Source organism: Coccinella septempunctata, chromosome 1 (genome assembly GCF_907165205.1).
Source record: "Coccinella septempunctata chromosome 1, icCocSept1.1, whole genome shotgun sequence".
Lineage (NCBI taxonomy): Eukaryota > Metazoa > Arthropoda > Insecta > Coleoptera > Coccinellidae > Coccinella > Coccinella septempunctata.
Window position 1 is genome coordinate 70661463 of NC_058189.1, and position 15514 is coordinate 70676976.

The 15514-nt window shown below is 35.6% G+C and overlaps 1 protein-coding gene across 1 annotated transcript; it reads right to left on the bottom strand.

Moving 5' to 3' along the window:
• Positions 1-460: 460 nt before the first annotated feature.
• Positions 461-14325, bottom strand: LOC123314347 (protein stum). The gene is made up of 8 exons (XM_044899600.1): positions 14093-14325; positions 11769-12220; positions 8640-10137; positions 2480-2902; positions 2172-2334; positions 1955-2081; positions 1703-1897; positions 461-1549 (listed from the first exon to the last, which is right to left on the bottom strand). The coding sequence occupies exons 1-8, from the start codon at positions 14251-14253 to the stop codon at positions 1440-1442; spliced, it is 3129 nt and encodes a 1042-aa protein (XP_044755535.1). The 5' UTR covers positions 14254-14325; the 3' UTR covers positions 461-1439.
• Positions 14326-15514: the final 1189 nt, after the last annotated feature.

The window sequence follows — 15514 nt, forward strand, 5'->3', positions numbered from 1 at the left end:
AGAATTGTCAAAACAGGAACTGTGGAGTAACTGTATATCAAATGCAAATATTAATATGAGTTTGATGATTTCTCCATGGATTCTAAGGTGAGTACGAATAATGATAACAAATTGCTCATGATACTTTATTTATACGAAAACAATATCAACGTATTTAAACCGCGAAATTCAAAAGAAGTTCTGCATCCGTGTGTGTATAAAAAATATGTTTTCTGTTTCATTTCCAATTTCCGTCAATACTGAAAAACCGTTTAAATACTTCGATACGATCGTCCTATAATTCACAAATTGTTTTATGCATCAAAAATTACAAACTAATCAACAGTTTCTCTTCTTGTTCATCTACTATTTTACAGTATGAAAAAATTATGAAAAGCTTATAAATTGTCGCGAACAGAGATAATATATATTCATCTATACAAAGGGGATTCATTTTGTGTCCTGCTGAAACTGTGATATGTACTTATATGTAATCAAATCAGTCTCTATGCATGTTTTATAATAATATCTAAAAACTTAACATGTAAAATATATCAATTGAATTAAATACTTTGTAACCACTGTAGAATTTTCGGATACCTAAAAACTTCGGAACTTGATACCGTCTAACGAGAAGGTAACGTTTAGGATATGTCAGAATTATAAATGTTTAAATTTTGTTCACTTTGCAAGAATATTCCAATGTTTTTTTTTTTATTTTTGAAATTCAACATTTCGAAAAACATGATAAAAATTGTTGAGGAATCGTAAAATAGCCACTTATATATACCTCAAGTATTTTTAGGAAAATTGTTCCGGGAAAGGTTTTGCAATATTGGTGTTTTGGTTGGAGATTGGCATAAACCATTGTATTAAAAAGAGATTTTGCAAAGAATGTTTAAAAACGTTTCTTTCTAGTTTGATAAGAATTGATGAAATGGTTGAGGAAGTGGTCATTTTCTAATTCTTCAACCTAATTTATAATCTACTAAATATTTATATATTTTTTCGATAAAAAAGTTATTATTATACTCCCAACATTTATATACAAAAATGGAGTATTAACTCCTCAAGATTTCCTCTAAAGAGGAATCAAAATATTTACATTTTCTCAAATATTCATAACACATTAATGATATAACCATCATTTCGAAAGGGTAACAAAAATTGAGGGAAGAAATGTGCGTGTTTGGAATGGTGAAAGATAAAAGTACTAAATCTTGACACTTATCTTTGAGAAATTATTAGAATCTGTTTTTACATTTAAACTTAAGGAAATCATCAAGAAGGATCTGATTTTTTTACTCCTATTTCTGTCTTCCCCAATTTTCATTACCCATTCTAGTGTTATGTTAGAAGATTTTGCAACAATAACAAATTTTTCAATCCAAGGTTATCATCTATCTTAGAATTATTTTTGTGTTCAGTATAAAAATATTTAATAGTTGAAAAATGGGAAATTAAGAGCCTCTTTCTGGGTCTCTGAATTGAGTTCGCTGGCTAGTTATTGAAGATTTTTTGGTATCTTCCTCTTCGGCGTGTGCTAAGAGTTTCATTTTCTTGTACTTTCCTAAAAAAAAATGGTGAAGGCATAAATCAGTTCTGTCGAAAACAGTTCTATCATGCAAAAAATTGAAAATATTTTTCTCGCAATCAAAATTATTTCAAGAAGATTCCCCAATGAATCTATTTTTGGGAAATAGAAGGTTTGTTTTATACTCACTTGCCAATTTTACCATGATGACACCCCACCATATTGACCAGCCCCACCCAACAAGGCAGAAGAGTATTGTGAAGCATTGACTGAAACCTACAATGCAATCTATAATGAAGGCACCAATTCGGGATCGAATACTATCCTTTTGGGAAAATCTAGGTATTCCAAAACAAAGACAGAAGAGTCCGCTGAAAACAGTACCTGAAAGTTCGAAAATCGCCCTGTAAAAAAGCCCTTTCCATCAGAATGTTTCCTTACCAGTCCCGGGAAGAAGGCAGTTCATAATCAAGCAGAACCAAGCTAAGGAAATAGGTAAAACTGGAATAGCAGCTTTCATATGCGAAGAATGTTCGACGAGAGATAAATCTAACTTCGGTGTTTGGTCCTAAAGTACAAAAAAGAATATTTCAGTATCACTCTAGATTATCTAAGTGAACATATGTAGCAAAGAAGAGAAAATCTAGAAAAAACTGACCTCAATTGGCTGTTGTGTTGTGGTGGGAGTCAAACTTTTCTTCTTACTCAAAGTTGATTGCCTTCTGCTCACAGAAAGGTCTGTGAGTTTCCTCTTCTTCTTGCAGAGATGCAGACAGAAGAGCCTCCTCAGGAAATTTTTGAATCTTTCGGAAAAACTGCGCCTGAAATACAAATTTCAGCTTTGTGAAATATAAAAAAGATAGTCTTGTATTAAGGAATAAATTGGTAAGGGTATAGACAACCACTGAAGGTTGTTTTATGAATGTATTAAAAATCAAGTACAGAATAACAACATTTTTTTCATACCTTGGTGGCAAGTCGCTAAGAATACTGTCCCTCCTATCCTCCCAGGCTCTCTTCTGTTTACCAAACGGAAGACATCCTTGTTGTCCAACAGTATCCTTCTTCCCACAACATTTCATCCTATCCCAACAGGAACGTTTCACATCTTCTCCATCATCTTGCACATTGATCCTGATGGACTGCCTGATTGGTTCTTTCTCTTTCTTTAAACAGCTGAAGCACCCCTTCTTCTCATCGTCAACTTGGACTGATGTTGCGTTAACGGAATCTTCTTGATCCTTTTTAGCAGAAGACTTGCACAGCAATTTATCTTTAGCAGAAGCAAGAAATTTTGCGGTTCGACTCTTTGGTTCGCTCTCTTCGTTTGTCGTTTCTTGATGTTTCGAACCCACATCGTTGTGATTGGATTGAAGGTCTGGAGGCAGACTGAAACAGAAAAAGAGGTTCAATTCAACGGTTTAGGATTACTTGAATCAAGCATACACCGTTTGAATTAAAAAAAAATCAATCCCGAATACGTTAAATGTTTTTTATTGATTCGACAAAAAACAAAACGTCGAAAATATCGAAAAATCTAGTGAAAAAAATCATACCCGCCATTTTCTATCACTCCATAGCCATTCTCATCCTCATGTAAGGGCATTACATAAATGAAGGTCATTTTGATCAATTTCCGAATTGCGCATTACATGGGTAGTCTGAATTATTGAGAAAAATCACAAATATCATTGTATTGATGGGAAAATCGAAGAGCTATTTTAACTTGGTGGGCAAACAGTTAAAAGAATGATTATGAATCAATGCTCAAAGCAACTATGTGCAGTCAACTCAAAAAATCGTCTTAAAAGTAAACTTAAGAATTTTTCATGCGTGCTAGTTGATAATTAACATGGTAATTATGATGCAAAAATAAAGAATCTGGTGAGGTTGAAGGTACGTATAAGAGTTTCTTTCTTACAATGTAAAGAAAATGTTGAACTAACAAAAGATTTCTAGTCAAATTATCAATTTCGAATCGGCTTTCATTCAGTTCGAAAAGTAATAATTTAATGGCAAGGATTCCTTCAATAACTGGCAATTAAATTAGCAACCTTGAAAGGAGTTATTCTCCTGTGAAGAAGTATCGATTTTATTTCAGCACGCAATATTTCAAATGAGCCGAGAGATTTATCGAGAACATTTTGAATTCATTAATACGAAATGTGCATTGTTTGTATTGGTCTAAAAGTATATCCACCATAAACAAATTAGTGAAAGATATTTTAAACAAACACAAGTCCTGTTAATAACAACACTAGAAAACAAGAAATAAGGGTGCATCAACATCAAAGTGCAAGTGATTTCAAGCTCGAAAATTACACATGCAAAAAAGGTGAAAGTGCCACGACAAAATAAAATAAAAATCACCACTGGACATAAAAAGTGTCAAATAGAATACCATATGTATGGGATATCTAAATCACTCAAAGTCAGTATCTTCATAACGCAATGATTTTGAGAGAACAAAATGCCCGGTTGATCTTTATCGGACGATTTCAATTATCTCGGATTTAATTAGCGGAATTAAATTTGAATTTCAATGTCCAGATGTCAGTTGGAACATTGGCCAGAACACTGGTTCGCGAGTTGGTCTGGTGTCAACTACGTGTTTTATTCGCACTCACTACCCCAATGCGGCTACAGAAGTTTTGTATATTCGCTGGACAGCGGCCAAGGAAAGCCAGTGGCGGGGGCGGGGTGTTCTTTAAGGGTTTTTTTCGAAATCGGTATCTATTCTTTCCCAGAGCAAAGAATCCGCGAATTTGATAAATGAACGCATAATTCATAGCCTGATCAAAGAGCTAGAAGAAATTAAGATATACAGAGTGGGCCTGACTCGTACGAATATTTTAACAGTACATTCTTGAGGTCAAAAGAAATACTTTTATCTTATACCTTGTTTTTCGATTTGGGTCTGACAAAAAGATATAGCTATTATAAATTTTCATGATGGGCTGTGCCACCCCAAGAAAAACAAAATTACCTGCAGAATAACTAGCTTAATCTACGGCACTACACATCTGTGGATCTTTTAAAAAGAGTTGCATTTGGTCAAAGATACTTTTAAATTTTTGAACATCAAATTACTCGAAAACGACGCATTATACAAGAAAATATGAGGAATACTTATTTTACAAAACGTTAAAATATTCATTAAATATCTTCCAACTTAGTTTCATGAGTTGGGTTCTCTGAATTTTTGGTATTTTTATGGTTCGTAATGCTCATAATGAGAAAACTGAAAGACGTGGGTGATATCTTGTGTTCGAAAAAGATTCATTTCATTCCATGAAACCGTTGTGAGATAGATCTAAAATAACATTTTTTTATGGTTTTTCAACAGCCTGTAGCTTTCAAACCGAGCCGATTCTGAAAAAATTGTAAAGGAAAAAGTGTTTGCTTTGACCTCAAGAATCTACTGTTTAAATATTTGTACGAGTCAAAGACTCACCCTGTATATTATCATTCAAAGATCAAGTAATGATAACTGAGTATTTTGAAGATTTACTCAGAGAGTAGAACTCTGGAATTTCAATTCTTTTCAATACTGCGAAAAAAATTATATAGAACAGAATTTGCCCATTACTTAATAACGTCCACTTACTTTTTTGATTAAAAAAACATTGGAAAATCATAATGGACGCATTCAGACAGTTAACTTTTCCTGAAATTTCCAGGTACCTACTTCTTGACTAGCTGAGATAATACGCAAGAGAAATATCCTTTCAAGAAAATCCTTCTACGCCAATGTGTAATCTGGACACGCCATATTCTACTTTCTTGACCGTTCGAGAGACGTTGAAAGCACGCGAACTAATATTAAGGAACCCCCACCTTGGAGAAAGAGTTCATTTTAACGACCTCTCTCTTCAACCCCTTTGTAGAACACCCCTCCAGTTAAATTATGTCAGGGTTTTTAATATACTCTCATCGGATTTGTATGCTCATAAGAGGGTATAGTGTAATTTTAAATGGAGGATTCCCATTAGGTGATTATGAGGTATTAACTGAAGATAATGCAACTACAGACTACAGGGGGTAATATTTTCACCGTTTTGTTCGATAATTTGGGTAATGGTGAAAAGTAAGCAGAATTTGTAATCAAAGAATTGTTTGGAATGCAAGACTTTTGAGAACACACTTGTAGGACGATCTTTCTTTAATCCTCGACTGAAGAGGCTATAGTGATAGCGAAACAGGGCTACCTAGTGGTTGAATATCGTTTCCAGGTGAAAATCGTATAATCCATTTTGTAATTCCATTAAAGATCTGTTCAATATTCGATGAATCGAATTAATTTTTTTCGATAGTCGAAATGGTCTAGTAAGTCACTGATGGAATCCTCATGAGAATTACAATTCAATGGCAGTTTTTCATCGACATCTATCCATATAATTGGCCAATAGTCCAAATTCATAGGGTGTATAATTCCATCGTCAAAGGGCTTTCATTTTTCATCGTTATCAGTTTTCCATTCCACAAAGAACCTTCATCAACCATGGGATATGCGATGGAAAGTGTGATAAATGGATTCGATATAAATTAGTTTCGTGATTCGACGTTTTTCATCGATGAAAATTGGCACGTCCATTGTTGGGGCCGCGATATTGGTGAGAATTTCCTTTCATTCGTTTAATGCAGCTAACTAACTGGAAGTTTTCGTTGGTTGCTCAATAACCCGTAAGAAAATCATTTTTTCATTGGCACACAAAAACCTATCGCATATCCTGGATATGCCAAGATGGGTTAAAGTGTCACAATGTATTTTAAACGAAGACTAAACACTTCCACATCAAGAGATTGATTTTCTCACCGGCCAGTGTTTTGATATATCATGAATAAGTGTTTCGATTTTTCATATCGCATTCTAAATTATTCAAATATATGCTACCTTTAGAACAATACCAGGAAAATGACCGGTGTGCATTACGAACGAATCATTATGCAAATATCTTCGTTCAGAATAGACGTACGCCAGAGAATCGATATTGTAACTCATCCCAAGAAAACTCCAAGAAAATTCATGAAGCGCGTAAATATTTTTCGGGTTTTTCTCTCCTACACTATATCATATAAAACCCGTAGGTTCACATTTAGAACATTTTGTTGAGAGTGTCAATTCCTTGAATTAGAAACTGTCCAAATTCCTTTCATGGTAGCAAATTTGGCAAAGGTTTTGCCTAATCCAAATCTTGGTTTGGTTGATGTTTGTCTTGTTTGGAGAAAAGAAGGTAGAGTAAGAAGAAGACAATACACAGGACTTTCAGAATCATCTTATTTAGCCAATATTGCCAATAACCACTTGTGTTAAATCGAAGCAAAATGACCTAGAGACTATATATCTTACTCTCCTATTGACGAAGGCCAATATTTTGCCTTGATCACTCTGTTTACAACATTCAAATCCTCGAACTCATCTGATTCAATATGAGCACCAAAAATAACCATTACAATGGTTGACATATCATCATCATAAGTTAAATGGAATTCTGAAGAATTTCGAGTACGGATCTGCCTAGATGAGGTGTTTCTCTCACGTTTTTGAGGTAGCTTAGCTTTGTATCCTGAGGTTGAATGGAGTAGCACTAGCTAGCCTTCGCCTCAGTCTATTAATCGGTATCAAAAGGTAATTTATTATTTTATTATTATTATTATCAAAATGGGTACCACACGATCAAGTCATTTTAAAATTTTTGTATAGGTGATTTTTGGTTCGACCAATTCTGTCTCCTGTTAGAAGAAAGACCCTTTTTTGAAACACCCTGTGTGGGATATGATGGGATTTTATCCAATTTCTCAATAGACTATGTCCCAGATGATTCACGAAGTTCAAGTGGAGCAACTAGCAGCTATTCACCATCTCATTTTTTCGATGAAAAATATTTTATGACAAATATTAATTCTTCCCCTGTTCTTCTACCAAAGTGCCAGAAACGAGTTAAAGAAGTTATTTTTTCTGGGTGTCTCTCTGAGTAACGGAGTAAACTAAGAAAGGGATCAAGTCAGCAAGGATAATTTTTAAAACTGATATATCAACAACGTCTTTTACTTATTTGAAAAAAAAAACCAACGAAGTAGGAGGGCATTCCAATATTTTTCTCTTTCAAGGTCCCCTGGTGTACCAGGTCCAGTTTATCGATCTCTCCTTCATTCACCTTCAAACTCCATACTACAGAACTTTGTTGGTCACCCACCCCCTATTGGTCGCGTGACTCTTCACACATCGTCAGTGTTTTCACGTGACTCACCCTGAGATTTACAGAGATAAAGAGATGTCCAAACTTGAGATAATGCGAACCTAGACAACTTGCTCTTGGATCACGATCAGCAACTCCTGGTATGATGTCAAGTGTCAATATTTATGTTCTTGTAGTTTTGCGTCTTCATGTTCCCGAGGAGTAAGATAGTCTCACGCACTTTTATTTACGTGTACCCTACAAGGTTTTCACCCCATTATTTATTCCGCCCCTTTAAATAATCTCAATGCGAAAAAATTAGTTTGGCGAAAAACATGTTTTTCCTACAGATTATCACATGTTTATCGATCATTTTCAAATCTCCAAGTTCGACTAGAGTCTACTAGGTTTTACTTTCAGGAGTTAAGTTCGTATTCCAGAAGGCATTATGAAAAAAATTCTTGAATTTCATCAGAAACTCGAGGGTTATTTATTGAATGAGATTCCCCTAGTATTACTTATTTTTTTCTTTGAATAATCATTCCTACATTTGATTTTCGAATCTAACACGCGGTATAACCTAATAACGTGCGATACCTCATTCAATATCCTTGAACTTTGTCCGTCTAGGTCACTCTTATATTATGCGAAACTTAACACGCACCTTTTTGGTGTTTGACTACCGCATAGCTATAGATTTCTTCGTATGGACCACTAACCCCAATTCGTAACTAAAATTAGCCCCTCATAAACTGGAATAACGTAATAGTTCCTACTCATAAACTAAATGAAGAATTTTGTCCTTAATTCCTCTCACTACATGCTAGGGCATGATCTTGATTGATAATGGCAAAGTTACTCTCACTTTCGCAAACAAGAAGTGAATACCAAAACAACGATCGAGAATATTTTCTATTTTAAGTTAAAAACAAATCTAGATGACTTACCTGGGCCGTCCATGTAAAGAACCATTTGTAGCGCTGTATGGCATTCTTACATTTCCACTCTGGACATCTTCATCACTGGGTTTTTCTTTCACCAATATCTGGATAGGCCTAACATCGGAGGAAATAACGTTTTTGGCTTCAGAATTTTTTTTAATCTCCGTTTTGTGCGTTGTATCGCCTATAGGCGTCTCTGACGCTATCAACCTGCTCATGCTATTTTGCATTTCTGTTTCCATTCTTGTAGCGTCCATCAATCCAGTGGTTGTTACATGATTAGCCACCCTTTCTTTATCTGGTGAACTGTCTTTTGTTGTCGAAATATTATTCGATTTATTTTTGTTAGTACTTGAGGAATCGTCAGTTTCTTCGGTATGCTTATTGGCTCCCCCGTTTTTGGGGTCGGAGAAACTTTTTTCGGAATCACTAATTTTGTTGTGTTTTGACTTGTTTTCCCTGGACATCGATATGATGGCGTTAGCAGCTGGTGATAGCTTGGACAATCCACTTTCTCGCATGAGGGTCTTGGTGTCCAAAACAGTGTCGTTCATTTTGTTTATTGCGTGCGATACACTTGTAGCGCTCAAGATTCTACCATCCACCATCGGTGAGATACCTTTGGGCAGATCAACATTAGCATCGATTTTCAGAGGTTTCGTAACAGCTTCTGTTGTCACTGGAACTATTGTTGCTGCTGAGTTTGTCAGTTCGTCGAATAACCTCATAGAAGCGTCGTTTATTTCCAAAATATCAATCTCTTTCGGGAAAACAGGAGACTGGGGTGAAATCCTAGTGAAATTATCATCTACGAATTTTTTCGCTGGTGTTTTATCGTTTTTTATTTTGTTACCTTTGTCGTTCGTTTCATGATCTTTTTCGATATCTGTCGTTTCAAATCCAGAAGTAGAATGAAACGTTTCTTTGTTGTCATTGTTTTCACCTGTGGTTATCTGGTTTCTATTCGAATTGTTGTTCTGATTTTTACCATCGTTGTTGTTAGTTTTGTTCGAATTGTTGTTCTGATTTTTACTATCGTTGTTGTTAGTTTTGTTCGAATTAAACTTGGATTTCGCCGTTAACGAAGCACCAACTTTACTCGCACTGTTTCTCGTGTTGTTCGTTGTCTTTTTCTTATATCTAGGAGTCACAGTCGCGGGTTTATCAGACAATTCCGAATCACTGGTTAACTGGGATTTAGGAGGCACTTTAGGTTTACTAAAACTATTAACTTTCGACTGAACATTTTTATACTTCGCCGAGGCTTTGGTAGGTGAAAGAATGGGTCTTATGGAAGGACTCGGCTCTCTGCTGTTACTTCTAGATTGCACTCTGGAGGAAGACCTCGATACGTTTCTCGAATTGCTTTTAGATGGAAGCTTTGATGGTTCCGTTTCTGGGGCACGCCTCGAAGGGGATGGTAGCCTGCTCTGAGGTTGACTGCGGCTCTTGGTTGGAATCCGAGAGGGGGAAGACTGTGATTGGCTTGGTTCTGGTGAACTACCTGTTCGACACAATTCTTCAGTTAAAATTCACAGAAATATCCAGGATGTAATGTAATGAAAGTGGAAAGTGGTAATATTTCATTTTCAAATACTCTTGCTATATCAAGAAGTTTCACTATAAATCTCAAGCTACACGATAATTGTGAATTTATTTTTTACTTCAACTGCCCGGAGTTGATGAGAGAATCAGATAAATAAGGAAATTGAACCATTAACAATTCTCCTATTAATTAAGCTACAAAATATTGACTCTATGAGGATATATTGAAAAATCTTAGGCTACTATAGAACCAAACAAAATTTCAACGTCAAAATATTTCATTACTCAACATATTTTTCTCTTAATTGGATACATTCATTACAGCAAACCTGTAACGTCTCTAGACCTTTCAAAAAAAAAAGTTTCTTCTTGCTCTGCAGACCAGACCTCCACAGCTTTTATAACCTCCACGTTGGAAGAAAATTTACGACCTTTTAAACTTTTTTTCGATTGAGGAAAGAGATGATAGTCGGATGGAGCCAAATCTGGTGAATAAGGGGGGTGTTCTAGTAATTCAAACCCTAAATCAAGAATTGTTTTGCATGGCAACTAGAGATTTGTGTGCAGGGGCGTTGTCCTGCAAAAACAAAACACATGTGGATAGCTTTCCGCGTCTTTTCTCTTCGATTTTTTCTCGTAGAGCGGTCAGTAATGTCTCCAGCTATTGTTCTACCCTTATCCAAAAAATCAATCCTGATTACTCTATGGCAATCCCAAAAAACTTAAACAAGAAATTTTCCAGCAGATTTTTGGACACGAAACTTCTCAGGTCTTGAATTCATCGATCATCGATTGTTGCTTTGTTTCTGGATCGTAGAAATGTACCCAAGTCTCGTCCATAGTAACAATGTGGTTTAAGAAGACTACATCGTTTTCAAATCGAGCACAGATAGAACGCGATGCTTCTACCCTTGCACGCTGCTGGTCAACATTCAAACATTTGAGGATCCATTTTGCAGCAATTTTTCTCATGTCTAAATTGACGTGCACTATATGATGAACGTGTTCGTATGAAATATTCAGTGCTTCAGATATCCGTTTTAGCCCAATTCGACGCTCTGATAAAATCATGTCATGAATTGCATCGATATTTTCGGGGACTGACACTGAAACTGGCCTTCCCGATCGGTCATCATCATCAATGGAAAATTTGCTTCTTTTGAAGCTTGCAGTACAATTTTTCACGGTCGCATACGAAGGACATTGATCACCAAGGGTATTAGGCATATCTTCGTAAATCTTACCTCTTAACCCTTTTAAATACAGGTACTTAATGATGGCTCGATACTCCAATTTTTCGATTTTCACAATTTCGATGGATATCTTATTTCTTTCAATTTATTGCGTAACTCTGGTTTACTTTTTTGACCTCAAACTTCCCACTGACATTTCTAATGAGATATTGTTCGTTGCTATGGTAACGCAATATTTTTTTATGCATGGAATTGGTCTAGGCTAACTAAATATCAATACATCCTCATATAACGAAAAATAATTGAGCCATACTCAGCAAAAACCTTTTTTGTTGCCAATTAACTGCAGAATCACTAACTAATGTCGTGAACAAGTCTATATGATTTTTTTTCATACCTAATATTGGCGAAAGCTGTCTAAAAGCAGTCCTTCCAGAAAAAACTCTACTAGGACTTGGTGGCGGCCTCTTGGAAACTTTACCAGGGGCAATGTTGGTCATGCTCTTGCTCAGTTTGATTCCTGAGCTTTCTTTTGTCGGCGTCGAGTCAGTCGAGCCCTCAGGGTTCGATACTTTCTCCCCAAACAGAACGGAACTGTTCCTTCTTTTGATCTGGGGAATCTTGGACTTCTTGGTCGGGGTCTTTGGAGGTTTGGAAGTTTGGTCCGCCGCTTCTGGAGGCGGCGATGGAGCTGGAGATGCATGTCGAGATCCTGTCGGGTTGAAGCCTCTACCTCTGAAGGGACTTATGCGACCTGATGGGGAATTGCTCCTCGATGGTCCTTTACTGGTTGGTTCGGCTATTATAGAGAACGACTGGTTTCTGTTTCTTCGGGTGGTTGGGGTGAGTCTGCAATGAAACCGGAGATTGAGTTATTTATTCGAAATTTATCGTTTCCTCAGAATTTTCATATTGCATGAAGAAATTGAGTGATATTACAAATTTAACTCGCTATATACATCAAATTTTTCTTATCCACGTCTCAAAAATTTCAATGAAAATTCTAAATGCAACTCAGACTTCTGAACTTTTTCAGCTTTAGACTTCCCGAGAGAGAATGTATCACATTTAGATCTATGATGATTTTTTTAGAAGAAACGCGTACTGAAAGTTGATCTTTCCAAAGATGTTCACTTAAAAATTCGTCAAGGTCGAACGATTGCACTGAGCTCGAAGAAATTTCAAAATTTATTACTAGAACAGTTGCTCTCTTAGAATATGTATCACATTTGGATCTACGATGATTTTTCTAGGAGAGATACCTTCGAAAAATTCCAAAAAAAAATTGGGCCAGTTATTACTAGAAGTTAATTTTTTAGAATATATATCACATTTACATCTACGATGATTTTTCTGTAAGACGCACTTAGGATTAATATTTATCGTTATTTCATAACAATAAAGCTATTTTCTTGAAAAAAACCGAATTTGTACATCCAATATTCTTCGATATATATTGACAAATTAGTGCAATTGATAATGACGATTGATAATTCTCAAAATAAAAAAAAAATCCTCATCCTGTCCTAAGATTCAAAAAGTTATACCGTTCATCATTAAACCTCTCATAAAAAACATTCTATTGATTAATATAACAGGAATCCCTACCTTATCTCTTGATATTTGGACACATAGAACATATTAATCATATCACTCAGTTCTTGAAGAGAAGTGTCAAAAATAATTTCCGGACAAAACATAACAATTTACCACCGTCGAAGCACTCAACCAACTGCCAAAATGATTTCTTGCATTTAGACCTGGATGGAAACCAGAGGACATTTCCTTCAGGTTCGAATCAGATTGAAGACGAGATTTATTTTTGGAAGAGTCAGAAATACTTTGATATCCAGAACCGTCTCGTCACTTCATGAATGAAAGTATGGCCAGATGGCCAGTGTTCGTAAATGAATGAAAGCTGATCTTCATTTTAATTTAATAAAGCATTCAATAAACAACGAACTGTAGGAAAAATATGCAATTTCATGAGGTATTTAAAAAAAATTCTTTCTTCATTCTCCAATCCTATTTATTTTTCTAATCAGGTATCTATATCGTTCTGATGTTTAGTGGAATATTGTTGGAATAAGATATTTGTTCATAGGAACTTCAACAGAACTCATATATCTGTTATTTATCTAAGGAGGAGACAACAACCTGTTAATATTATATTAGTTGAAATTTTTCGAATCCGACACTGAATAAATGAAGGTAAATGAGAATATTTGAGAGATCAAATCTTTCGGTAAAAAACAAAAGATCAAAACAATTGAGCTGTCTCCATTTTCTATATTTAGAGAAACAGCATCCGGTCCAGACTTCATTAATCTGTGAGAGAGAGTTGAAGATCTACCCAGTCCTTTTAAACTATCATATCTACACTCTACAGTGTGATCTACTGAAAACAAGGCAGACGGTTTATTCGGTAAAAGAAACGAAAAATTTGAATAAAATAGTTAAGAAAAATAGAGATATTTATGGATATTTTCGATACTTTTCGCATTTATTTGGAGACATCCTCTATTTTTGACAAGTAGGGTTCAAGAAAATATTTCAAATGTAGCAATTCTTCCTCAATACATGTTCAAATGATTTGAAACAACATTGAAATGGATAATATTTTAGTTACCCCATATTTTCTAGTATTTAAGGTGTTCGTATTCTTCTACACTCATCAATACGCTGACAGTTTGAAAGCTGTGAGATATTTGATAGTCATACCTGTAGGGGGCTGGAGCTTGTGGAGGATCTGGTGGTGGTGTCTCTTCCGGTGGAAGAACAGTAAAAGCTCCAGGAGATAAGTATCTGAGCTGAAGATTCACATTGAAATTACGCCCCGGTCGCAAAGGATCGGGCTCTCTTTTTGGACCAAGGTCGCGCATATTGCATTAAGATTTTCGTCGCATCATCTTCAGGCGACGAAGCACTCTGCTCGATCTCAAGGATGGTCATTCGGTCGGAATGTCATCTGGAAAATTCAAAAAATAATCAATACTCAGCTACCAATATACAGAAGTGAGAAAAAAATTGTTCGAAACCTTTTATAGACCCCAAAAACTCAACACGTTCAAACGAAAAATAAATAGTTATGAGCTGAGAAAGCTAGAGATGAGGGGAATGAAAGAATGAGGTTAATACTCAAGGCATTATAGGCTTCATTGTTGAATAAATACTCTACATCCTGAAGTGGAAGATTCAAAATACAAAGCAATTCGTTAGGCAGTCTTGAGATCGAACGTGTTCTTTTGAAGGTGAAGTGGCGAGAGGCAATACTAATCTACCCCATTTCTATATGACTGCAAACAAACTGTCGAGGAATAAAAAAAAATCAACTAACAAACTTCAACTCATTAGGTCCTTTCGTTTGCATAAAAAGTGTAGCACTTTTCTACACTCGATTTGATTTACACCAGTGTAGAGGAAGTGTATCTATACACTTTTATTTTAGCAGTCGGTTGGCCATGGAAATTTGACACATTTCACTCTGTATAGTACGAAAATGTGGGGTTATGACGCTTGTCAAAACATTTTTGGGTTTTAAATCAACGCTGTGTTGTCCGTTTTACGTAAAAGTTTCTGTTATTACGTATTTTATCACAATGTCGAATCTCTTCGGAAAATATGTGACGAACATAATAGAAGTTTATACAAACTGATTGAAGGCATACCAAATGCAGTTATTTGCATGGAAAATACAAGAGATCAGAATGATGTCATAATATGCACTATCTTGAGGAGAGTTAATTTTCGTTATCTTCTTTGGCTAAAGTTTGAATACGTTACATCAGTTGTACATTTCAAAAATATTAACCCGAAGATGAAAAGCATAAAACCGTGAGGACCCAATTTGTCGATGATCTCATTCTTCCAATAATCATTTTCCACTCTTGATCAATCTCCTTTTTGCACAACATCCCCGATGTGCAATTTTGAAGGTCTCTTTAATCGATCTCCATTTCGCCATGAAGAATTTATTACTATCAAGTTCTTTCGCGAGGTGAAAATATGCTGAATCGATCGTGGCTTGTGGCATTGGACAGAAGGTCTTTTACATGTGGATAACACTCTTAAAATCGACCAAAACATTGAGGTCGAAACGGTGCGAAAGAAAACTATTGGAATTCGATAGGATCCATGCAACAA